General features: G+C 39.3%; 1 protein-coding gene across 1 annotated transcript in view; it reads left to right on the forward strand.

Moving 5' to 3' along the window:
- The window catches only part of LOC113480581 (cytosolic phospholipase A2 epsilon-like), a 34,785-nt gene extending 11,773 nt beyond the window's left edge, over positions 1–23,012 (forward strand). Inside the window, exons 5-21 of the mRNA XM_026849460.1 lie at positions 599–730; positions 1,352–1,392; positions 7,843–7,885; positions 8,480–8,543; positions 9,882–10,024; positions 10,176–10,265; positions 10,975–11,012; positions 12,660–12,795; positions 14,942–15,078; positions 16,276–16,498; positions 17,417–17,531; positions 18,268–18,405; positions 18,676–18,768; positions 19,613–19,804; positions 20,241–20,410; positions 21,393–21,579; positions 22,497–23,012. Of these exons, the coding sequence (XP_026705261.1) occupies positions 599–730; positions 1,352–1,392; positions 7,843–7,885; positions 8,480–8,543; positions 9,882–10,024; positions 10,176–10,265; positions 10,975–11,012; positions 12,660–12,795; positions 14,942–15,078; positions 16,276–16,498; positions 17,417–17,531; positions 18,268–18,405; positions 18,676–18,768; positions 19,613–19,804; positions 20,241–20,410; positions 21,393–21,579; positions 22,497–22,705 (2,151 nt within the window). The 3' untranslated portion in view covers positions 22,706–23,012. The remainder of the gene's footprint in view (positions 1–598; positions 731–1,351; positions 1,393–7,842; positions 7,886–8,479; positions 8,544–9,881; positions 10,025–10,175; positions 10,266–10,974; positions 11,013–12,659; positions 12,796–14,941; positions 15,079–16,275; positions 16,499–17,416; positions 17,532–18,267; positions 18,406–18,675; positions 18,769–19,612; positions 19,805–20,240; positions 20,411–21,392; positions 21,580–22,496) is intronic.
- Positions 23,013–25,105: the final 2,093 nt, after the last annotated feature.

Genomic DNA, 25,105 nt, shown 5'->3' on the forward strand with positions numbered 1-25,105 from the left:
AACTCTGTTGCTTACACTCCCCTTGGTATTGTCATGTTCCAGCTATTTGTTACTTAAATATCTACTATACTGAACCAGTGAGAAGCAATTAAATGCCCTGCAGAATATGGCCTTATTATCCTACTCCTGATCTTGACATGAACAAGTGAAACCTAAGATAAAGATCACATAAAAATAACAGTAGTTCTAGGTATGGTGGAGAGGAGGTAACTAGTTCTAGGTATGGTGGAGAGGAAATCCCTTAAACATTCTTTATGTACCTCTGTCTGTTTTATACACTTAGAGCCAAAGGCCATAAAATAAATGTAGAAACATTTAATACGGTTATTATCACAAATTCATGAATGTTCTGCATGACCTGCTTGTCTTGTTTCATTTCCTCAGGCAGACAAGCCTGCTTGTTTATGTACAGTTATCAGTAACATGAAGTCTAATACTCCCAAATCTGTTTCCCTTTTCTGTTTCTCTTTCTCCTTTTGCCGCCTTCACCTAAAACTGGAGAGGGGAACAGAGGAGAACTTAGTTTTGAGGTTTTCCTGCCTTATGGAGTTCTTAGATACAGAGATAACTCCACTATATTGTTATCCTCTTTTTGCAGAATGTGCTGGAGCTGAAGGTCTGTGATGAAGACACGGTCACCAGGGATGACGAACTCTGTACCATTCTCTTTGACATAGATAAACTCACTGTAGGACGTACTGTTCGAGTGAAGTTTCAGCTGAATCCACAGGTGAGCAATGGAATTGGTGAGAACAAAAGCAAATTCTTTCCTTATTTCTAAATATATACCCTTTTACAGTGTTTCATTATAGGAAAAAATCTGCTTAAACTGTATTTTGCTGCTGTTATAAGACTCTAAATCTCTGCATGAGTGCTTCATGCTAGATTTTCTTAGGAACAAATCTCTCTGCTAAAAGTCTAGGATGGAACCACCTAGATCTAATTACCTAGTGACTTAATTCTGAATATTTCTGGCATGTTTGTTGGCTGTTAGTATAATTTCTGAATTTTCAGCCACTTCATATTGTAATAATATTAAAGCAGCTGATTCTTTTTGTGTTGGGAATCAAAATCTTAAAAAGGCTGTTTTAGCACAATAGCAGTTCTTACATCTGCAGGTTTATATGGCATTTAGATTTAAAAAAAATGGTTTTAGCAACTGCTTTTTCAGTATGTTAGAATTCAGTATCTTCAGTTGACACCACAGGATGGGTTTTCTTCAAATTATTTTTATGATCTGGGAATTTTTCTAAGTGTTATTCTAAATATATATTTTACAAATTATATGTGACTTGTATGATGAAAGCTATGAGGAAAAGTGATACACCTTTCTTTTTTCCCCTCTCTTCAGGCACGTGAGGAGCTGGAGGTGGAGTTCACATTGCAGAACACGTGAGTAGAGTCTTAAATTCTAAATAAACTGTTGTATTCATTATAAAAGTAGTCTGGGAAGATGGTTCATATGTGACAGTGCTTCTTAAACCTACAGTCTCTGAAAGCAATGTCTAGATGTTTTCATTCAAGTCTAGTTCAATGGAATTTCAGAATACATATTCTTAGATTTTAAATACCTGAAAATGTCATGTTTGTCCTTCTTGACTGCTACCTCCTAGGCACCAATTTCCTCCTGTTCTATTTTTGTCACTGAATTGATACACAAGTATGAGGACAATTATAACATTCCAGAAGTTTTGACTCCTAGACCCCCTTCTTGGGGAATGTAGCTTTTCAAATCCACAGCATTATAAAATGCTCTTCTGTTGATCTGTTCAGCTCAGCTGGCTACATATGGGTAGCTGCAGTAGACTTGAGTATCAGCTCCATCAGGGAGAGGAACTAATTATTCCATAAAGTAAGAAGCAAAGATCACTGTGGGAGGCTGAAGACTGAGCAACCAGGAAAACTGGAGGAGCAGCACTAGCTTCGCTTGGTAGGCTTGAAAGCTATTAGTGGAGCCTGACTGTTTAGGGGATGTGGTTGCTTCAGGTAATTCATGCTGTGGAGAAATCTGGGAGCCTGTCGCTCTAACTGGAGAGGGAGTCTGGTTTGGGATCACAGATATTCTACTTGAAAGGATTTCTGTTACCAATTTGATCCATGTTATTGGACTGGAAGTGGTGTTAGAGAAGGGATGGTATTGCTGGGAACTTCTGAAGGCATTTGGGGCCCTTCAGGAGTCCTAGCAGGATAATATATTGGTGGAGATTTTTAATAACATGTTTATTCCTAACAGAAGGGGGAATTAGGACTTGATGGAGAAAGGGCAGTAGCTCAGTGTTATGAATGCAGGAGGAAAGATCTCCTAGAGTTCAAAAGCAAAAAAAAAAAAGCCATCAGAGATACATGAGTCTCAGAACCTCCTGTGACAACTCATGAAGACTCACAAGGGTGGATTGTTTGTTGTTTACACCAAAACTGGCAGAAGGCCCAGCAATGACAAGGCAAATGATGCCTACCACAGCTTAGGAGTGTCACGACATCAGTGATGGTAATGGGGGAAGGGAGTTCCAGTAGACATCCCAAATGACCTGTCTCGGGTCTTCCTTCATTTGCAAGTTAGAGGATGGCTTATGGAGTTGGCACATAGGATCATATTCTTGATAATCCTGTCTTTTGAATAGGGAGGTCCAGGTAGGTTGTCTGGCTTGGATATTGTGCCCAAGTGGGTTTGCATAGGAGGACGGGTGCTGGAATTAGTCTCAGAGAATGTGTGCACCAGCTCTGTATCCAACTCTTCTCTTTGACCTTGCAGCCAATGGCCTTTTCCTGGAGATGTGTACAATAGATAAAGTCAGAAATTTAGGTGTTGTCCGAGTAGGAGTTCTACTGGTTGGAAGATGATGGTTGGGATGTACAAATAAAAAGGACCCTTGGAAGTCCCAAGGAACACATTTTAAAAAGAATCACAGTCATGGCTCAGTTGCTACAGTGAGAACACATCTGATCCACTTTTAATTCACAGTATGGTACCTGGGTGACCATGGTAATAGTTGTGATCTGAAGAACTCCACACATAAAGGGAAGAAATTGCTGCATCCTAAATCAGGGAATATCCCTCTGAGGTTCCAGCAGGACAGAGAAAAAGGAAGATGCTTCTTTGGGAAAATGGGCTTGTTGGAAGGCAGATAAACATTTCCCCCACTACCCCTCATTTGCATTTCTTGCATATACATGGCAGTCAGTGCTGTTCTGTCCATCAGTCAAATCTGGAATAAAGGCGTAAGCACATCTGAACTGGTTAAATACTGTGATTTTGTTAGGGTACTGAGAGGGGTATTTTTTCCCCTCAACATAAAAAAGTGTGATGTCAGGAGATAATTAATGAAAGGGTTTGTGTGCTAAAACTGGAGACAGTGGATCACATTACCTGTGATAAACCAAAGAGCCCTGAGAAGTTCTGAAAGACTGAGCTGAGGTAGCTGAGATAGGTCACCAGAAAGCTATGGACCAAACCAACCTCTCCCGTGTTAAACAAGCCCAGCAGGTTTTGGCAAGGATTTTTGGCATTGCTGGATGGAAGAAGTGGTGACAGAGATAATTTTCAGAGGGGGAGAGCCAACCATAGTGCTAACAGGAAGTATAGATAACCACCCGAGACAATTTCTATAAATCTGATATTGTGATGGGAACAATGAGAACATACTTTTCTTGGGTAAAAGTGGCAGTTTCTCTCTGAAATGAACAATTATTCCCACCATCACATTTTGTCTGACACTATAAGTAGTTTTTCATTCCTTCCCCATCTTCATTTCAGATTTTACCGGTTGCAAAATTTATTGTATTTAGCCTGTTCTTTCTTTCCAGCATTTCAGATGAATAATATTACACGTGAAGTGTAACCCCAGGCCAAGAAAGTTTCCTGGGTTGCACCTACCATAGTGGCTTTGTCACTCCTATTTTTGTTTGCCTATTGACCTCACCGCAAACAATTGTGTTTTGTGTTACTTTTACCAAAGAACATTGTAAAATCCCCTCACAATACACTGGTGGGCTGTATGAGATTGGTTCCTGCATTCATTCCTGCTATCTTTTATTTAAAATGGAAGAAAACCTTCATTTTGGTAGCTCGGTTTCTGCAACTGCAAGATGAATACCCTCTCTAGTTTTGCGTGTCTTATGCCACTCCTGCAGTACCTGCAAAGTCACCTCTCTGCTGCCACTACCCGTGGCAGGCACAGAGACACAGATGCGTTGAGCCTAACGACACAGAGAGGAAGGCATGCTCCTTCCTCCAAGTGCCCTTTCACCAGCAACTGAGCCAAGGGATTGCAAATGCCTGCCCAGTGTTTTATGGGCCCGTAACACAAGCCCAGCTGGCGTCAGAGCTGCTGCCCTTGAGCAGCAGTGACGGAAAAGGTAAGGTCGTTGTACACAGGTTGCTGATTTGTGTACTTCAGTGCTTTTGTGTTGTTTTCTGGTGATTATCAACGGTAACGTGGGCTTTCTCCCCTGTGTTTCCACTGGTAGGGTCCAGAATCAACATGAGCCTGTACGAGTTGCTACAGAGACAGGGTCCCGCTGGACTAGGTGGCTTCGCTCGCTCAACATCCCCCTCCCCTCTGACTTCTAATGAAGCCCACACCTGATACTGAGGGGCCACAAAGAGACTTCTGATGAAGGTAACTTGGAGTTTCTAAGGAGAGCTCTGAAGGCCCCAGGGTAGTATTTGCTGGGTCTGCTGATCTTCATTTTGGCCTCTTTCTATCTTTCAGATGTCCCAAGTTGAGGAGGTGCATCTCAAACAACTGTTAGAAGAATGAAGGACCACTCTTACACACCCTTTCTTCTCAGCTCCCCCTTCCTTTTCTTTTTTTTTCAAATGTGAAAGACGATGTTTAAAACAAAGCCCGGCTAACACAAATAAATGTAAATAGGTGTACAAAAAGCTGTATAAAATTTAAATATTATTGAAATATGGCAAAAGCATGATTTTTAGAAAATAAAAGTCTTTTTTTCTTTCTGTAGTTCTGCTGTGTTATTTCGAGAAATTTCTCCCATGTGTCGGGGGGACCAGCAGATCATGCTAGCCATTTGGTTTGGGCACTGCTGAGGAAAGTCTCAGAGTAGGCAGTCTCCATCCATGAGGGGCCAAATGTACTGTTAGTATTTGTGTTTGTGTCAGGAAGTCACAGGGCCTCAGGATCACGGAAATCAAAAGTTTTAAGTTGAAAGATAACAAGCAAAGAATCTTAGAGGTGAATACAGTTTCTTTTTTTTTGTTTTTTTTAATTGAAATAGTACCATCCCCCTTCTCTTGGCTCATCAGAAAGCTCAGAAATGAAGCCTGCACTATGTGTAAGCTACTAAAAGAAGGGGAAGCTGGATCTGACATGACAGAATTAAAATTTTGTAAATAGGTATCATTTTTTTTTTTTTTTTTGTCAAATGAGCACAGTGGTCTACTTCGAATGAGAACCATGATATGAAAATCTGTGTGCCTGTAACTTCCCATACAATATTGCCCCATTTCATTAAGTCAGGCATGACCTGAAAAGGAGGTGGTGTCAGTTGGATGCGTACAAGGTGTTGGGAAGTGTTCCCTGCACTCACGGGGTCAACTTAAGTCTTAGGTACCCCTTCAATAGACATTTAGTGGAGAAGGATGCCCAGGGTCTCTGTTCCTGGCTTCCCTTCCCACAGGCCATAATATGCTCTCAATTCTCATAGTAAAACTGAGGTCTGCATTAAAAAAGGCCACAAATCACAAAGGGTGATGGAGGAGAGGACAGCAGTATTAGTATGTGTAATGAGGGCTGTCTAATAGCAGGTTGGTTGTTAGGGAAATTACCAGCTAGTCCTGATGAGTGGATGTTATTCAGTGCTCCAAAGATAGGCTAAATATTCAAAGGTCCCTGCCAGCCTGAAAAATAAGAGCTCTTCTGCACCCAGCTCAGATGTGTTTCTAGCCACAGTTGATCTCCAAAGCCTCAGAGAAAGGTGAGTGCCTTTGCTCTTCTTAAAACAAGCATATGGATCATCAGGTTAGAAAAGTAAAAATAAAAACCATCTGTCTTACACTGTGACCAGCAGAAGTCTTGAAATTTGGGTTATAAAAGTGGGAAGTGCAGCGTGGAGAGTAACCAACAAGTGACAGCAGCTGGGCTTCCTTACAGCAGTGGTGGCAGAGGTGACACCCCAAGAGGGACATCCCAGATGTCAGCGCTTAATGCCTGTGTTGTCCTGAGCCTTCCAAGCTGTTCTATTCAACAGTGTAGGTTCTTCCACCCTGTTTGAAGGTCATGCCTTGGACCTCCTAACTATCAGCCTAACTTTATACTTTGCTGATACCAGTACCTCAGATAATACTACACTCTACTGGATATTTACCTCTACAAAGAGAGGTCTTTCCCACGTCTTTCCCCCTTCATTTCACCAGGCTATGCAGGCTGGGATCTTTTAATACCCACCATGCTCTTTATCTGCTTTCCTTATTTTTTTTAATGAAGTATTTGAGGATGGTGACACCATATGTCATGTAATGTTACAACTATTTGACTGCAAAATAGCAATTAAGTGCAAAACTTTGTATCTGAAACAAAACTTAAGTGGTACTTAAACCTGTTTCCCTGCACACAGGTAGAAACACTAAACATTTTTTTCCCATTCCTGACCAATGTTCTATGAACTCTTTTAAAATATGCTTTCAAAAAAAAAAATCTTACAAAATTCGTAAGAATAATTCTTTTTTCCAGTGTGTAATTATGGTTTTTTTTGAGGGGGTTTGTTTTGACATTTTGGTTTTGTTTTGGTTTTTTAACTGGAAATTTATTCCTGAGTGTTCTGCATTGTATTTAGCCAGTTAATAATTTCCTCTTAAAGGAAAATACTGATTTGGGCATGAAACTTTAAACTGTTTGAGCTTTGAAATTTTGATAGAATTCTTTGTCATGGGAAATTTTACAAAGCTATTTTCATGTGTGTTTATACTGAAATCTAATAGTTGTGATAAACTTTGTAAAATGGATAACAGTGTTATTCATCTAATTTTAAAGGAAGTGTATTTTCTAGTTTCAGCTGAGGTGAAATATGTATCTGTATAACTATGTGAGACTGCAGAATGTACAATCCATATGTAAAGTCTGAATAAAGAGCTCATGCTGTCTGCAGGCTGAGGAGTTGGTCCTCAGTCCTTATAATCTTATGTACATGTGTATTCCCTTTGGACTAATCTGGGTTACTGAGATACTGTATGAATTTACATCTGCAATTTAATAATAAAAAAAAAATCCTTAATGAGACATTGCCTGATTTTTCTGCGGGAAAATTATTTGAGAATATAAAACTTGGTGTTTGCATTATATGAATGCACTTCTGCCCCTTGATGGATAAGTAGTAACACATCTACACATACAGTGATATATTAAAACCTCCTGTGCATTTTGCAAATCACTTTGTAGAGGTGAGTACAATTTCTTCTACTGTTATGGCAGTTTTGGAAAATTGTGGAAATCTATGCGAGTGTGTTAGTTTTCATGTATAAAACCTTGGGTCAAACTGTGTAAGGATCAAAACCATCAAGACAGATGTAACATCCTCCAGCTCTCCTCAAACTCAGTACGTCACATATCAAAATTCATTACATGGTTTGCTAAATCAAGTATGAAAAAACCCACAGGAGTAGAAGCTCAGCTTCATATTCTATCATGGGTGGATAAAAAACCTTGCAACTTGGCTTGCCATCTAGACCTATGCTTGATAAAAGCTTTGAAGTATTTTTGAGTTAATGTTAAAGTCAGAAATGTCAAAGTTGATGGGGGGGGAAATGAGTAATGTATTAACTCACAGGCTTAAATATTTGAGTCGTCCCAGCCATTACATTGTATTTTCCATTTTATTTTTCAGTCTGGACTATCCTGATGGCATTATTACTAATGGAGTACTAGTGGTAATGTATATTTCTTACTATCTTTCCTGTGCCTTCATAACAAGTGTTCTTATTTTCAACTCTGGAAAATTTGACCTGTGTCCCAAAGTTGGTACTATCAGCCACACTGTCCTACTGAGAAAAAGGATGTGCTGTTGGCACTAAGGATCACTGTTTTCCCATCACTCTGATGTGTTGGCACCTTCTGCAAAGGCGTGCTGTGAGGCTGCTGTCAGCATGCATGTGCCACCTACTTTTCTCTATAAACTTGAGTTTCCCACCCGTTATTCCCACATTACACCCAGAACTATAGGGGTTAATGAAGAAAGTGAAAAAACGCTCATAAGGAGAGTCCCATATCTCAATACATCTATTATTTGAATGGATCTCATCTTTACTTAACTGTCTCCCCAAGTTCAATTAGCTCATGAGTTGCTCCTCTTTACTTTCAAACTTAGAAATGTCATTATTGCACTCATGTTATCTGAAGACATAGCGATAGATAACAATTGTGTTCCTCGTTGATCAACTAGAGGGGTTGGTTGAGAAGAGCATGAATCACTTGCAGTGACATTTACACTTCTTTCAATCGTCATTTATTCTCTCTTCCTACAGGCACGTGAGCTTTCCTGTTTGGAGGTTAGAGTGGATACAGGGAAGCTGAAGCAGCAATCCACAAGTGAGATTATTGCTTCATTAACCTATTGTTTTTGTGCTGTGATTCACTTGTTATAACAGATGTCGAAAAATTAATAATCTGTTGTGCATGTTACTCTAGCTGTGTCACATAATACTTAGTTTCGCCATGCCCCGCCTTGCAGCAAGATTGTATCTGTCAAAATTCAAGTTAGTCAAGTATTTAGTTCTGAGGTAAATCTTAAACTGATGCAAAAATAGAGCCATATATACTAGAATTAAAAATTTGTTCAGAATTGTTAGTCCTCTTTGTTTATTACTTGTTCAACATGAAAAATTTTAACTTAAGTTGGAGCTTCCTTTAAAATTATTTTATAATTAATAAGTAGAAATCTTATCCTGTGTACTTAATTTGGGTTTGAGTATGTACAAAGATTCTACACATTCAGGGTTCTGAAAGAGATTTTTTATTTTGGCTGCTTGAGCAAAAAATAATAAACTTAAGCTCTTAAGTTTAAACGTAGAACTGTATCAAAGGCATCTGCACAAAATGCAAACCACCACCAAATCAGGACTTTGACTATAAAATGTAGCTCTAATAAATATAGCAGGACCCTTCACTAATCCTTTAAGTTCACTCAAATAAACAGTAGCCTGTGTAAAGGTGCTCATGGAGCAAACCTCAAAAAATTGTGGCTGTTTCGAGATAGTTCATGAACAAAAAATTGACCTTTATGAAGAAATTGGTAGCAATGGTTGAGTTGCATTATAGGAAGTTTCAGACTGAAATGTGACATGGGGAGGAAAGGTTAGTGATCTAGAATTATATGCCTCTTGGCCCCAATCTTTTGAGAGAACAGCATACAGTCTTTCTGTAAATGTAAAGGCTTTTCTGTACAAGGAACACAGCCTTTGGGTTGATGGTTTTGGTGATGTGTCAAGTAGTCTGCTTGATTTTGGGGTTTGAATCATTTGACTATTGTAGCGGACACAACATACAATAAAATGCACACGATGAACCAGAATGGACTGGCATCAAACGAATAACTCTTACTCAAAGTGAATAACCCAAAATGTCTTTAAACTGACACTCCTTTAAATCTAAATCTTGGTTTTATTTATCCATGGAAAGCACCCACCAAATAGCATGCTGCAGTATTTCAAAAATATGTGATTTCTGTATGTTAATGATTTATACAGATCCCACCATGATGTTTTATATCAGTTTTCAATCTGTTTTGGTCACCCAAAGTCTACTTAATCATCATGGTGTAAGGAAAATCAGACAAAAAGTGCGCAGAATAGAAGCGGGTTTTATTTATTAGTTATGTGTGATTGCTTGGAATAGTTAAAATTCTCTGTTCCCTGGCTCTATATTTAGACCAGGAGCTTACATTTACAGTGAAAGGATCCCATGAAGGAAGCCAGAAGATTTCCCTGGACTCGGACCCCAGCCTTAGGATCATTGTATTTCACTGTGTCATAAATGAGCAGACGAGACTGGATATCATATTGCCAGAAGAGGTGTGTTCCCCTTCTGTACGTTACCATTAGCCTCAATTAAATTAGAAAAAAGAAATTAACGTAACCATTGAACCGAACTAACACTCTTAGTAGGAGAAGAGATGACAAACCTTTCACATGCGCATCCGTACTACTTCTTACATTGTTTCAGCTGACAGATAAAAATGAAACGGAGAAATCTGGGGTCCTTTCTTTCCCTCTGAATTCACTCCCTTTGCAGAAGGAAATAACAGTAGAAGAGGTGAGTGCTGTGAACCTTTGGAAAGAAATATTTTAAAAGTGTGCTTAATATTGTCCTGCTAGAAATAAAGTTACCAAGTGAACAAAATCTCTGTGTATATTTGTACAGCTCTTTATTGAAACTGTTAAAAAAAATTAACCCTCATATTCACTTTTAAGGAAGCAGGTGTTAATAATTACAATAATACAAAAGTCACTGTAAACCTGCATCCCAAAATTAGAATTAAGTGGTTTCAATGTACGAAAATGACTGTCATGTGCACATGCATTCAAAATTTGTTTTTTGGTATTGGGGTACTTCTAGAAGGCTAGTAATTAAAAAAAAAAAAAAGTCTAGAATATGAGCTTAAGTCAGCTCTTGTCTGAACAGGAGCACTGAGAGTGCATTTGGATATAAATTTTTTCTTTTTTTTTGAATAAGGTAACGTCTCATTCTTCTTGCTCCTTCTAAGTGTGCACACTGTGAGGTTGTGTAACATTCAAGCTCGTGGCACACTAACTGCCCTAAACAGACAGGCCTGTTAGGTGAGGGAGAATTTGATTCCAGAGCAGCGAGTGAGACTTTGGCTAATTGTACCAAAATAATGTCCTTAGCTATGTGAATTATTATTTGAGAACCTTGTCTCTTACTGAGTAAGGGTTGCTTGTGCTTGAAGTAAAGAAATGTTTTAAAATTTGCTGGTAATTAGCTTTATTTTTTGGATTTCCAGGATCATTCCTTTCACTTGTACTTGACAGCAAGAAAATGGTAAGATAGCCTCTTCTTGTCCTATCATCCAGGATTACTGTAAACTAGTTATCTAGGTTTTTTTCTATGACAGGTGGAGAGATGAACACCTGCCACGTGAGTGCTCTGTCCTGTACTCACGTGGTGCCTGAGGTAAGTGTAAATCTGCTGCAGTTACAGGATCATGCACTTCAATATGGGTTTATGAGCCTTGGTACGTTTCTTCAGAGTAAATTAGCCTATTTTATAACCGCTGTTCTTAAACATGAGTAAAACTGCACTACTCATACTCATTGCCCATTTATGGCAGTAGTCAGATGTGCATATGACTGAAATAAACTCTATTCCTCTTTAACTTCACAAAGCCACCCAAACAGGCACAGGGCAGCCTGGCTTCTGCCCCTTCGTCTGCTTACTGAGCAGAATGACAGCTGAGACCAGACCAGCTGCACCTCTGCCAACCTGTTCATAGGCACAGAATTGCGCCACTGATACATAAAATCGAAGACAATGAGCTTTTATGGTACAGCTGAAAACTTCATATGGTTCACAGCACCCTTACTGTTGGGTGATACACAGAAGGGAAGCCAGGTGGATTTTCAGAGCATGGGAGCAGTTTCTGTAGATGAAATGCAGAGCATAGGAGAAAGAGCTACCTGCTCAATCTCAGTCCTTAACAAAGTATATTGAAATGTAAATCTAACAGATACAGATTTGTAGAGAGAGCAAAGGAAATTTTAATCTTCTGCTAAGAAGTTGTTTGTTTTTATAAGTTCAATCAGTTGACCTTGTTCTGTTTTCACAATTATACTGTAATATACTAAATTTGCTGGAGAACAGAGGTTACTAATATTAACTCTTGAAACACTCATGTTTATGAAATAATAGTATGTTCAGGATAAGGTTTACAGCCACCAGAGGGTGATGTGACCCAGAAGATTGTCAATATTGAGTGCTCTTCTCAGTAACAAATACATTTGCGTTGTTGGAGGCACAAAATGTTACCTATCATTTGGTTGGTTTTGTACCTTTCTTTCTGCAAATGTTTTGGATTGAATTTCACCTTTCTCAAAGAAAAAAAAATCCAGTGTGGCTGCCCATGTGGAAAAAATGATGGATATTCTTATATATTTGCAGGATGAAGCTTGCAAATGCTTATATAGAAATTGGTTCAGCGCACTCACAGATAAAAGGCTGGATTTCACAGGACAGAGGCTGAGCAGGGACTGATGCTCACTCTGTGGTTCAAGCTCCATCACACAGCTCATTAGGGCTTTCACTTTAAATACTGTTAGTGAGCTGTCAAAACCTGAGAACATGTGATGGTGGCATCACTTGAGTTTTCCAGGATGTCACAGTGACAAAAAGGAATGAATACAGATAAACTTATTCATGAAATGACCTCTTTAGGTGATCTTTCCCTGACTTGTGTGTCTTGTCTGTGTTCACAAGAAATCTACAGCACTTTGGGAACTCCTCCTCATCCTCACTGCTAGTCCTTGCTGGAAATAGAAATGCTCCTTTTTTCTCTGTTCCTTGATCAATGTGCGGACTTGGAAATAGCTTGTTTTACAGATAATTTGTGGACTTTACTGATTACCTGCCCTAGAGGTCTTGAAATCAGATATAAATGACATGTGTGTTGATTTGTCCTGTTGTTTGTTGCAGCTCAGGAGACCTGGATGTGCGCTTGGGGTTTAGTCTGTGCATAGAAGAGCAGGACTTCCTGCAGAAAAGGAAGAAATATGTTGCTGCTGCTCTGAAAAAGATTCTTCATTTGGAGGAGGATCTGAAAGAGCATGAGGCAAGCCAATACAGTCCCTGGTAGCAACTCCTCTCTGAGAATTGTGGCCTGGCTCACAAATTGAGATACAAATAAAAAACCCATCTCAGTTAATCCTGCTGTTCTGGCAGGATTGGCCACCTAGGGTGGGAGATGAGCAAGAGAAGCAGTAGCTGGTTCATGCAGCAGAGCAGGGGAGACAGATAATAACGAAGAAATCCTTCACTGTGAGGGTGGTGGGACACTGGCACAGGTTGCCCAGAGAAGCTGTGGCTGCCCCCTCCCTGGCAGTGTTCAGGCCAGGTTGGACGGGGCTTTGGGCAACCTGGGCTAGTGGAAGGTGTCCCTGCCCAGGGCAGGGGGTTGGAACTGGATGGTCTTTAAGGTCCCTTCCAACTCAAACCATTCTATGATAATGCCTTTACAGCTTCCAAAACTTCTCAACAGCTCCTCATTTCAACCAATTCCTGTTTATTCTTGATATTGCTCATGGGTCTCGAGAGGAAAATTCATAGTGGTCAGACATGGAACAGCTGGGGGGATGCTGCCTGGGAAATAGTGTGTCTTAGCTCAGTAACAGAGTCAAGGTGGTAATCATGGCATTTGTAAAGGATTTTGAGGGGAGGAAGCAAAAAATTTCACACAGACATCTGAATAAAAATACTTTGGGTGGTTTCTGTAGCAGAAAAAGTGTATTGTTGGGAAAACTGACTACTAGAATAAAACCATCAAGCTGGAAGAGTGAATCTTCCAGCATCTTTGAGTTGTATAGATGAAATAGCTGATTAAAAGTGTAGCTTGGTCACTGTAGCCCCTGCTTCTGCCTCCATCCATAATACAGTCATAAATTTTGTAACTGCTTATGCCTAGCTGGGTTGTTGAAAATCAGAAAAGTACAAACATACTAGCAGCAAAAATTCTCCTTAGCTGACCATTAAAAGAAATGATGCTGTGGATAGGGTACAGATTTAAAAAAAAAAAAAGAAAGAAAGAAAGAAAAAAAAGGATTACAGAGAATAATATAGGCAATAAAATATTCAAGAAAGCCAGAAAGAATATTTTTACGTAGCTAAGAGTTTCCTGACACACAGAAAAGCGGTCGAGGTGGTAAGACCAAAGCTGTTTTTTTGAAAAGGTCTAATTACTGTGGCTCCCGTATTCATGTATTTTGGCTCTCCTATTCATATATTTAAAATTGTGGAAAAAATTCCCTCTACCTTCTTAACTGATATGTTTGAATGGAAAACAAAAAAATAATTAGAATTTTAATTCATAATGAAAAAGGTTACAAAATGTAAAAAGCAAAATGTAACTTTTGGAAATTATTCTAATTTAGTTAAGATGATCAGATTTTTCATTATTATTTTATAAAATTTCTTAGGTTTTAAATTCTTATTGAGTTTTGTGTAGGTAGAATATCTATGTGGGTGATTTTTAATTTCATAAAACGGGAGAAATATTTTCTTCAAGCTGAATTAATTGACTTTAGAACAGCAGATCACCTGATAAAATTAGAAGCTAATAGCTGAAAGGTATAAATAGACATTTTCCGTAGGGGATGTAAGCATCACACAACTCAGGATGCTAACGGAAGCGAAGGGTGTACTAGATCAGGAAAAGATTAAGAGAATAGTCCGTCTCTTCAATTACGCTTGGACCTTGGAGTGGGGGAAGGCCTATTGATGATTGTGCTTAGGACATAAAGTAATTAGTGGCCTGAGGCCAGAAATGCTTTGGCTGTTGTGGGGTCTAGCTGATTACAGGGTGCCGTGCATTCTTCTGAGACACTGTTCATTGTTAGAGGCAGAATCATAGATCCCTAATCTGCTCTGGCATGGTAAATCTATTTTTTTTTTTTTTTTGGCAACTTCTAATAATACACTTTGAGATGAATTCCAGGGTGATGAGGTTGATTTCCAATTGCGTATTAAGTAAACAGCCTCCCACCCTCGCGATCTGAGTGGGTAAGACATAAGCCTTCCCTCTCCCATCGGGCAGGTGGTGGCAACAGAAGCCTTTTGCAACAATCGCATTGTTTTTTGCATGAAGTAACGCCGCTTCTTGTATCAGTGCCTGTAACCTGTTATCTGATTTTGGCGGTAAGAAGGATTGCCTGTCTCTCATACACACACGGTTATCACTCCTTCTGCCTTGCTGTGTTGAACAGGTACCGGTGGTGGCCATCACGACAACTGGGGGAGGGACAAGGTCGCTGACAGCGATGTACGGCAGCCTGCTGGGTCTCCAGAAACTCAATCTGTTAGACTGCATTTCCTACATCGGTGGTTTATCGGGTACCACATGGTGAGAATGACCCAAACAAGGTTTATGTTTGTACATTCTGCTCAACACTGTTGACTATTTGTACAGCCCCATCAGCTTATATGGCATGTAGTAAAGCAAAAGCATTTCCATTTTCCCCACAATCTCCTCTGTGTTCACCTAGAGCAAAGAAAAAAAACATATTGAATAAGAAATCAGTCATCACATTCAACAGCTGCTTTTGTCACCACACTGACATGGTCTATGCCTGATATTTTAATGTAAATGCTCTATTACCTTTTCATATTTTATCAATTATACCTTAGACTGAATGCAACGAATTTGTCTTTAGACTGGAAATTGAAGAAAGATGGGAAGAAGAATTTATGCCTGCCATTTGCTGGTTATTCTCACTTCCATTTTGGATTTAGAGTGCATCTCCCTCTGGTAAAAGATGTATTTGGGGCTAGTGGAATTAATTCTGTCACAGACAGTCCAACAAATGACGCCGAGTTACTGACCTCAGAGAGACTGCAGCTATGGTTGCTCATTATAAAGTGCTCTCTTCTCTCAGTGGGCAAACAGCAGATGAAATCATACTTAAAACAATTTAAGTATTTAATTAAGTGGGTTCTAGGTAGCTCCACTCCTCTGCATCAGGTTGGAAGGGGAGAGGTTTTTTGCACTGAACTGTGTGTCAGTCCTTTATATAAGCCCAAACCTTAACGGCAGGTTTGTCCTAAGTGTTTGCCAAACTTCTTTTAACTTCTGTGTATGTATGTGGAGATCTGAGTGTAGCTGTTACGATTTTAAGTAAGAATGGCTGTACCAGGACATGCCCAAGACACAAGAACCGCCCAGTTCTCTTGCTAGCAGGAGCTGATAGAAGATAGAGGAAAGAGTAGTGACTGCTCCCTAGAACACTCTCCACCTTCTAAGAAATGGATTTTCTGAGGATGTGTGGGGTTTTTGTATTTAATAGCCTTGGATAGTTGTTTCTTTTTTTCCTCCCTTGAATTTCTCATATCATTTTTGAGCCCCCATAAACTTTTATCATCAAAACCAGGAAAGCTTGGATGCTTTGTCTGCTCCTGAAACGAGAGTGTTTTAGGTGTGTTTAATTTTTAGTTTAAAACATTGTAAGAATTAAGAAACAGGCAAACAGTTTGCACAAAAGTTCTCTGAAGCCAAACCACAGCATTATTCCTCTTTCATTATTTACTTGTAATGTTTCTTCAGGACAATGGCAAACTTATATGAAGATGCTAATTGGTCACAAAAATACCTGGAGGATGCAATCAAGGAAGCTCGCAAGCAAGTAACCAAATCCAAGATCTGCTGTTTTTCTTTGGATTGTCTGAAGTACTATTACAATGACCTGATGGAGAGGACTAAAGAAGGACATAACACTTCTTTCATAGACCTTTGGGGGCTTGTCATTGAATCCATGTTACATGATAAGGTATTACTCCTTTTCTTCCAGAAACTTGATGAACTTCTATAGCTATAAAGGAGAAGAAAATAAATCCTGAGATGCCATTCAGGACTAGTAATGCAAATAATTAGTTTAGTGGTTGATTAAATTCTGTATATTCACATCCATTATTAAAACACTACTCTTGCTTTGAAGTGAGGCTGACCTTGAGCTGCAGGAGCCACAGCATTGCAGTCAAAGGTGTTTGTTGTTCTTAAAGAAAAAAAAAATTCTGATGAAAATTATTTTGAAATGTAAACTAATCACTTTGCTAATAGTCTGATTAGAAGACTTAAAAATTTGAAATATTTAACTTCACTAGCATAAATGAAGACATGCATTTATAAAGTGATTTAGTTATAGACTGCATAGGAACATGATTCAAATTGTGGGAAAGACCATTCTCTGAATATGTTACCAAGTTTCAAGAAAGAGTGATAGGTATTTTGGTACTTTAAAAATAGTATAATTTAAGTGGTTTCCTTCTGGCTCATGTTTATACAAGGAAGTTTTAAATTGTCATGTGCAATAGAATATATTCTTGCATATGAATATACTTGTAAAATGTATTAAAATACGATCAACTCTTCACTGACATCCAGCCAAGGAAAGTACCTTACCTTTCACTTAGCCACATATTTCTTCCTGAGAATTTTTTTTTTTCCTTTGCTGAATCTACAGTTAATCTCTCTGCATATCTCAAAATCTGAGAACCCGTATAGGTTGTAGCTGCTTCTTATGGGATACTTGCCAAGCTTGGAATATCCCATGGTAGATATTTCTGAACAACTCAGTGAGCTGAGAACAGGAAAGAGAATCTGGATAAAACTGATAACTCACGTTATATTATTTCAAGTGCAAGCTTTTTTTCATCTCATTCCATTAACCATTTTAAATCAAAACCAGAAAGACGAGCATAGACTCTCGGACCAACGGCAGGCAGTGGATAATGGTCAGAACCCGCTGCCCATCTATGTGGCCATCAACCTCAAGTCCAGCTATAGTGCTCAGGCATTCAGAGGTAATGGGTTATGGTTTAGACTTCCTAACAACTTTATAATTTAAGTAGTCTGAAGTAAGACTAAACGCATGTAATCAGCTTTAATAATACAATAGTCTTTTCATTCTAATAGCAGAAAAAAAAACCCCACCTTTAAAAATTTCAGATAATGGTGACTAACTCTTAAAAATAAAAAATCCAAACATTTTTAGTCTTTAGAATTTGGGTTCTCTACATTGTCAGAAGCAAAAAAATATAGTTCTACCACAGAAGATCCTGGTCACAAAATCCTTTTAACAAAACTAACTTGTGTGATGGTTCCATGTGGTCTTGTTTTGGACAATTAAAGGGAAAACTATGAATTTTTGGGTCTAGTGGCAGGAAAATCACTATTTCCTCTAGTATTTATTTCCACAGTATTTGTTTAATACGAGCAGCTAAGCTACCTGTCTGGTGCCCTAAAGGGAACAAGCTATACATGAGCAATCATACTTTTGGGTAAGATTAACTGCTTATGGTTTCATTCAAACCAGAGGTTTTTCTGCTGGAGATTGCTGGATCACCGCTGGGACTGCCCTCCCTTGATGTGAAAGGACCTCAGGGCATTAGTACTGTAGGCAATGTGGATACAGCTATAGCTGGTGAATGGCATATTATGAACTAGCCAGTGTCTTTCTCATAATTTGTTCTCTAGTACTCTTCTGTTTAGCAATAGATAACATACTGTCTTTTCATGATCTGGCTGCCGTTGCTGTAGAGTGGCTGGAGTTCACTCCTTATGAAGTCGGTCTCCTGAAATACGGAGCATCTGTTCGTGCAGAACATTTTGGAAGTGAATTCTTTATGGGAAGGATGGTGAAGAGGCTCTCAGAGACTCGGATCTGCTATATGCAAGGTGACTACTGCCTAGAGGGAAAAGTGGCCTACGCGGGAGGCAGCTTTTGTGAGTGAGCCCGTGGTCTGTGTTGGAGAGCACTGGGAAGACACCAGCAAACAGGTTCAGCAGGTGTGAATTTAGCAAGGATATACTTAGGAAGTATGCCCACAAAGATATCCACCCAGACATAAAGGAAGCATCCAAAGTGAAGGACTGAAGGTATGTATCAATTAAAATTCTTCCAAGACTACTCCATCAATCAATTTCTATTCTCTCTTTCAATTACAGGCATGTGGAGTAGTATATTTTCCATAGATGTGATGTATGTCTGGAATTTAGCTACTGATTCAGAGGACTTTTGGTGCAGGTGGACCAGAGACAGTTTTTTTTTTTTTTTGTTTTTGTTTTTTTTTGTTTTTGTTTTTGTTTTTGTTTTTGTTTTTTTTTCACCACCGATTTATATTGCTTATGTTCTGTGCAGGGGTCAGATGCCTAAAGAGATACAATCAAAGTCAGAGAGAGAGAGAGAGAGATGAGAAAAGCAAAGCAGAGGTGTCAGCTAAGAAATTTTTCTGCCTGATTTAGAACAACTAAATTGTGCTGCTTTGACAAGGCTGTACCTTTTTTCTAAAGGACATGCAGACACAAAACCAGTCTCCAGCAGGCATGTAAAAATCATGTTGTATTAAGAACACATCAAGATTGTTAGGAGACAGTCCTCCTTGGCCACTAATACCATCAGCAGAGAAAATGGCTCTTTCCGAGGGCTGTTTTCTCCTCTAAACTGCCTGCACATGGAGAAAGCTCGATTTTGTCAATAATTATACAGGGAACCTGGAGTGACTGGCCTCTTAACTTAGCTCATGTTTGCAGCTGGGTGATATTCACAAGCATTCTGAAGGTGTCCTGTTCAAATGCCAGTGTTTTCCTCCTGTATGTTTTGGGACTCGGCTCTCCCCTCCACCACACGCTGCAATAGAGGTGGTCATCGTTCGAGGAAGCCTGGAGTGGGAGGTGGTGCTTGCTGCTTGCAAGTAGCTGCCATTTATTTCACTATCTAATGCTGAGTTTTATTTGGTAGCATAGACTTTAAGGGCTTACAATGACGTTTGATTTATCTATGGGGTGGGGGGATGATGACAACTGTGGTTATCAGTTACTCCATTTTTAAAATACTGATCATTTCAGAAAAAATGTCCTAAACTCTGAACTTTGCTTCTTGCAGAGGAAGACCCTTTTTTGTCCATGAATCCCTATGAGGTAGACACATGTCTATGCACTCCCTCGAGCGTCCTCTCCTCTGCTCTGCGAGACGTCTTAACAGGACGCCCAACCATTGCACAGTATCCTAATTTTATCAGAGGCTTCCAGATGCACAGCAAGTACCTGGAGAGTGAAGGATTTTCTACTTGGAAAGGCACAGTAACACAGTGGTTTTTTCAGTAACATTTTGAGGAGGTTTAGGTTTGGGAATTCCTTTGTGATTTCCAATGAGGAGGAAGAAACAAAACTGACTTCTGAAATTCCACTCCTCCCTACTGCAAATGGAAGATGTAGAACCCAGATTTGAAGAGCATTTCGTTTTCCTGAGGGGTTTGAGGGGTGAAATTGAGTTTGGTTGTCTGGGGATTGTGTTCCAGTGGACAAGTCTCCCCTGTGGGGCCAGAGCTGCTTGAGGTGTCCAGGAAGAAAGGATAAAGCTGTCACCTCTGTAGATCAGTGCTGCTAGTGAGTCAAAGGCAGGCAGGGAAAATGGGGGTGTAAAATTCTCCATTCTTCCCTCTTTAACTTTCTGCAGAGCAACAGTCAGTCCTGTTTTATATTTGTTGTAATGAGAAGTGTTTGTGTTTCAGACACAGTAATAGACTCCTTCCCAAATAAACTGATGGAAACAGCAGATGATGAGCTCTCCCTGGTTGATACTGGTTTTTTCATCAATACCAGCTACCCACCACTTCTGAGATCAAAGAGGGAGGTGGATGTAATCCTGCATTTAAATTACAGTGGAGGGTCCCAGACACTGGTAAGAAAAGCCATGGTATTTTTTCCTTCATGGTCTCTTCCTCTCTAGCATTCGTCACTTAAACCAACTAATTTTCCAGTACTGGAATGGGAATTAGATGATTATTTCCTGATTTATTATTTAGATTATGAGGTGATTTATTTCTCAGTAATTAAGAAGGATATTAGAAGACAATGATGGATATAGGCATTTTAAAATCATCAAGGTCTTCACAGCAGTGGATCCAAGACTTTTTGAAGATCTGATGGATGAGTGTTCTGGAGTTCTAATACTGACTTCTATTATCCTTGAACTGAGCAAATTACAGAGGCAAGGGGAAGTCCTCACAATATTTTAAATGGGAAAACCTGTGTCTCTGTACCTCATATCAGGCTTAGCAAAATGTACTGGCTGATGCTGGACTTAATTAATAATGAAAAATAATATAATTAGTGTTGCATGTATAATGAGAATAATATAAAAATAAACATAGGCTTATAGCAAATATAGCTGTTAAAGTTTTTTTTCATGAGGTCATAAGTTATGTTGATAAATGTATTTCTTAATAGGGAGTCATTATCAAACAATCGGAAACTATTTAGAGGAGAGAAAGATTGGAGAAGTGGTAATAATGACAAGGTCAAGACATTGATGCAGAATAATCTGGACTGATGTGTTCCTTCTCCATTTGTAGTTTCTTTGTCTTACCCTTCTGAACCTGCTTCATTTGACTTATAAAATCAGTCCTGTGGTTTTTGGCTTCACTTGCAAGCTCAAAGAAAGTGACTCTTTTCTTGTTTTGCCTAAAGCAGTGCAGAAAGTAAGTTGCAATTACTGGTGTGGCTATGGCTGTTTCCATCTGAAACTTAACACCTTCCCAGAGGAAAATTCAAGCCTTAGAATATTTATGTTAGCTACTGGAGTTTAGAAAATCCAGGTCTCTGGATCTTTTTTGAGTTTTGATTCTTTGTATTAATTTTGTTTATTTTATTCATACATCCAGCCTCTGGATCAGATTGCAAAGTACATCTCAGGGCAAGGAATTCCATTTCCCAAAATTGAGATAAGTGAGGAAGACAGGGAAAACTTGAAGGAGTGCTACGTGTTTGAAGATGCTGACAGTCCACAAGCTCCAACAGTGCTTTTTTTCCCCCTGGTAAATGACACCTTCAAGAAATATAAAGCTCCTGGTGAGTCATCTGCGGCTATCAATTTTAATAAAAATTCACTTGCCTGGTGTGTGCTCTCCATATCTAACATCTCACCATCCTATCCTCTCTGACCTTCTTTACAATGCCGGCATTATCAGTCTTATCACTGACAAAAATAACTGGTCTGTGTCAGTACGTCTGAACCATCAGAACTCTTGAAACTTTCCTAATACATTTGAGATGAAAATAGCCATTTACTCCAGGCTAGGACTCTAGACTTAGAGACTCTAGGACTCTAGTCCTAGACTCTAGGACTTACTAGAGATAGTACGAAGGTAAAGCTCCCCAAATACGTACAGCATCAGTGATAGATCCTCAGCACAAGTTGTTTTGCTCTACAGACATGGACTTGTTATGCACTGCTGCTTGCAAACAAAGGTGAAGACAAAACCTTCTGGAGGTTTTGATGTTAGCCCATTCATCTGGGTTTTGTTCACATATTTAGAAGTAATCTCCCAGATTGAGGACTCATTCAACAGAGAACTTTATTTTTAATATGAACTATGTCCTCTGTCCGAGTGCCATCATTTCTCCTGAACTTTTGATGAGAGGGTTGTTATTTCATCCAATACAAGAGTATCTTCTTTTCCTTTTGCTTGCTCTTTTCTAGTTTGTGTAGCAAAGACTTTATGTTGTTCAAGGAGTGGTCCACAAGAGCTGCTGCTGCTAATATTATTCTCATTCTGAGGTCTTTTGTGTTCACATCATTTTTGGACAGAGGCTTGAATTAGAGGCTGAAGGATACAGTGCTACTAGAGTAGTTCTGTGTCCCTCTGGAAAATCATATCTTTCCCTCCAAATATCATTTTTCTATCTATAATTACTTAAATGACTGATATGAGAGACATATTATAATAAAACCTTATTGGTGCATGTCCTTGTGGTTTGTCTCTCAGGTGTGGAAAGGAGCCCTGAAGAGATGGCTGAAGGCAAAGTTGATGTCTCCAGCATCCTCTCCCCATTTACGACAAGGGAGGTGTGTTTCAGTGAAGAGAATTTTGACAAACTGGTGAAACTGACTGATTACAACGTCCTGAATAACGAGAAGTTTATTATTGAGGCCTTGCGCCTGGCAGTGGCACGGAGGAAGCAGCGGAATTATTAGCCACTGCCCACTAGCTTTAACATTCCGTTTCTTGGGTTGTCTGTTATCTGGTGAATATCAAGATGTTTGATGATTGCCAGTGATACCTGCGGTAGAAATTGCATCATTCTGAGAACATGCTGGACTTCAATTCATCCTATTTACACGGCTGTTCAGATGAACAGACTGGAATTTACCAGTGGTTTAATTTAAAACAAACTTCAAAGCAGCAAATTCGTGTTTAGTTTTGTTACCTTATTACGTTACCAATTTATATATATATTATGTATGAATTAATACAGTGTTGTGTAAGATAATGGAATATGTAGTACATTAAAATGTGAATCAAAGCAGTATTTATACAGAATTTTTTTTCTATCTGGAAGAACAGCAGTCCCTTGAACTGGATTACCTATTTACCAGATAAATTCCCTTGTGTTAGTCTTGCTTATCTTAATTATTGAAGGTCGTCATCTCTGATTTGATTGTCCACTATGAAGAGTTTTATTTAATTGGTTTTCTTCACTAATCTTGGAAAATAAGTTGTTACTATTGGTGTTGTAAAAATCTGTACAGTTTTCACCATCAATAAAAATACCCTTGAATTAGGTCGTCTTTGTTTCAGATAATCAAACAAGTCCTCTGAGCTGCTATTCACAGAGCCACCTATATTCAGCCGAAGTAGTAGTCATGTTACCCAACTTTCCTTTCATTTTCTCTTGGAGTTGCTGCTGACTATCCTGTCTCACTCATCTCCACTGCCTTGACTGTCCCTGAAATATGGCATCGCAACTTCTTCCAGTGTGTCATAAGATGGGAAGTGGCTGCTAGCTGTTTGCATAGAATAGGGCAATGCAAAAGGGCCTTTTGAGATCCCTTCCAGATGTATTTTTTACAACTGTTAAACGCTTACTTGCAAATGGTCTTGTGCAGGGATTGTTCTGCGAGAGTGGTTTCTCTTCATCAAAAATCCTAGAGGTCTACTAGGGGAAGGGAACTGCCAAAGGCTCTCTTCTCTCAGCTCTGCCACAGACGGGTCATAAGCTCGGTCTTTCACAACAGCAGTCCTGCACTGTGGAGCTGAAATACACGGAGAGACTGGTCACAGCAGCTCAACGAATGCTTGGGATTATCTTCCTTTTGATAATAAAAGGCTCCTACTGTTGCAGTGAACTTCAGACTGAGTCACCAGAGCAGAATTGATGTTGAGATCAGGAGAGTCTTGATTATGCTCAGAAGTGACAAATCTGTTTGTATGGAACAAAGTTCTGGAAAATGGATGGGAAAAAAAGATCCTCTCCTATGGGAAAGAAATAGCTGGTGATGCATTTTAGAGTTAATTTGGATGGTGGAAGAGGGGGAGTGGGCCGTGGTTTCCATCAGTGAGCATGTTTGTTGTGTTCATGCACCTGAAACACTTGAAAGGGCATGGTGTAACCCTGGCTTCAGGTAAGCATTGCATGTTTAAATGTAGATTATTAGCCCTTCACAGGTGAGACAGCTGTAATTGTGGTTCAGCTCCAAAATACTAGAATATCAGCTCATGGTCTTCCTCTGGGTCTTTTCCAGAGATATCTCTGGGTTTACTCCCATGGTTGCTAAGACCTTTTTGCTGAAAATGAAACAGAGCAGGATCGAAGATGTTTCAGTCTGTTTTACAGGGGAAACTTACTCAACAACAGGATGGGAAAAAAAAGCCAGATAGGTGTATGACACAGCCTGAGCCTGATTAACCCTGCTTTTCATCGGGGCTAATTAGCCCATCTTATAACCATGACTAATTGCTGTACTGACATAGGTGTGCTGCATCCCAAGTCAGCCTTGGAGCATATCTGCATTGTGTCCTGCTGGCTGATATGAAACCTGCCTTTCCCTATCTGAGGGAGTTCCTCCTACACTCAGGATTATTCTTCAGCATTTCCTTCAGCTTCTCCAGTATTTCAAGAACATTGCAATAGTCTTATAACTGAGCTGCTTGCAATCTCTCTAGGACTATTTTCCTTTGGGGTTACCTTCCATTGACTACTGCTTTTTGTGATCTGTTAATTATCCATCCTTAACGTGCTTAAAGTTTTTCTGGGTGACATTTGCTGCATCTAGTTCTTAAGTTAGAGTGCCTTAAAATGACAAATGTTTCATGAAATTCAAATGATAGCGTGTCTGTGAAGTTACCCTTATCAATCAGTTCTCAGTTCTTCGCAAAGTGAAAGTAGTTTATTTGGAATTTGATTTTTTTTTTTTGTTAAAAATCATAATAGCTAGGATGATTTTTTTTTTTTTAATTCTCACATTTTTTTACTTATTATGTATTCACTTTGTATGTTCCCTCACTGAGACAGGGACCACCTGACATCACATCCAGTGCCCTGCACAGTGAAGCCTTATAAATATGAGGACATGAAGAATACAAGAGAACATAGA

Source organism: Athene cunicularia, assembly GCF_003259725.1.
Source record: "Athene cunicularia isolate RWA chromosome 5 unlocalized genomic scaffold, athCun1 chr5_part1, whole genome shotgun sequence".
NCBI lineage: Eukaryota > Metazoa > Chordata > Aves > Strigiformes > Strigidae > Athene > Athene cunicularia.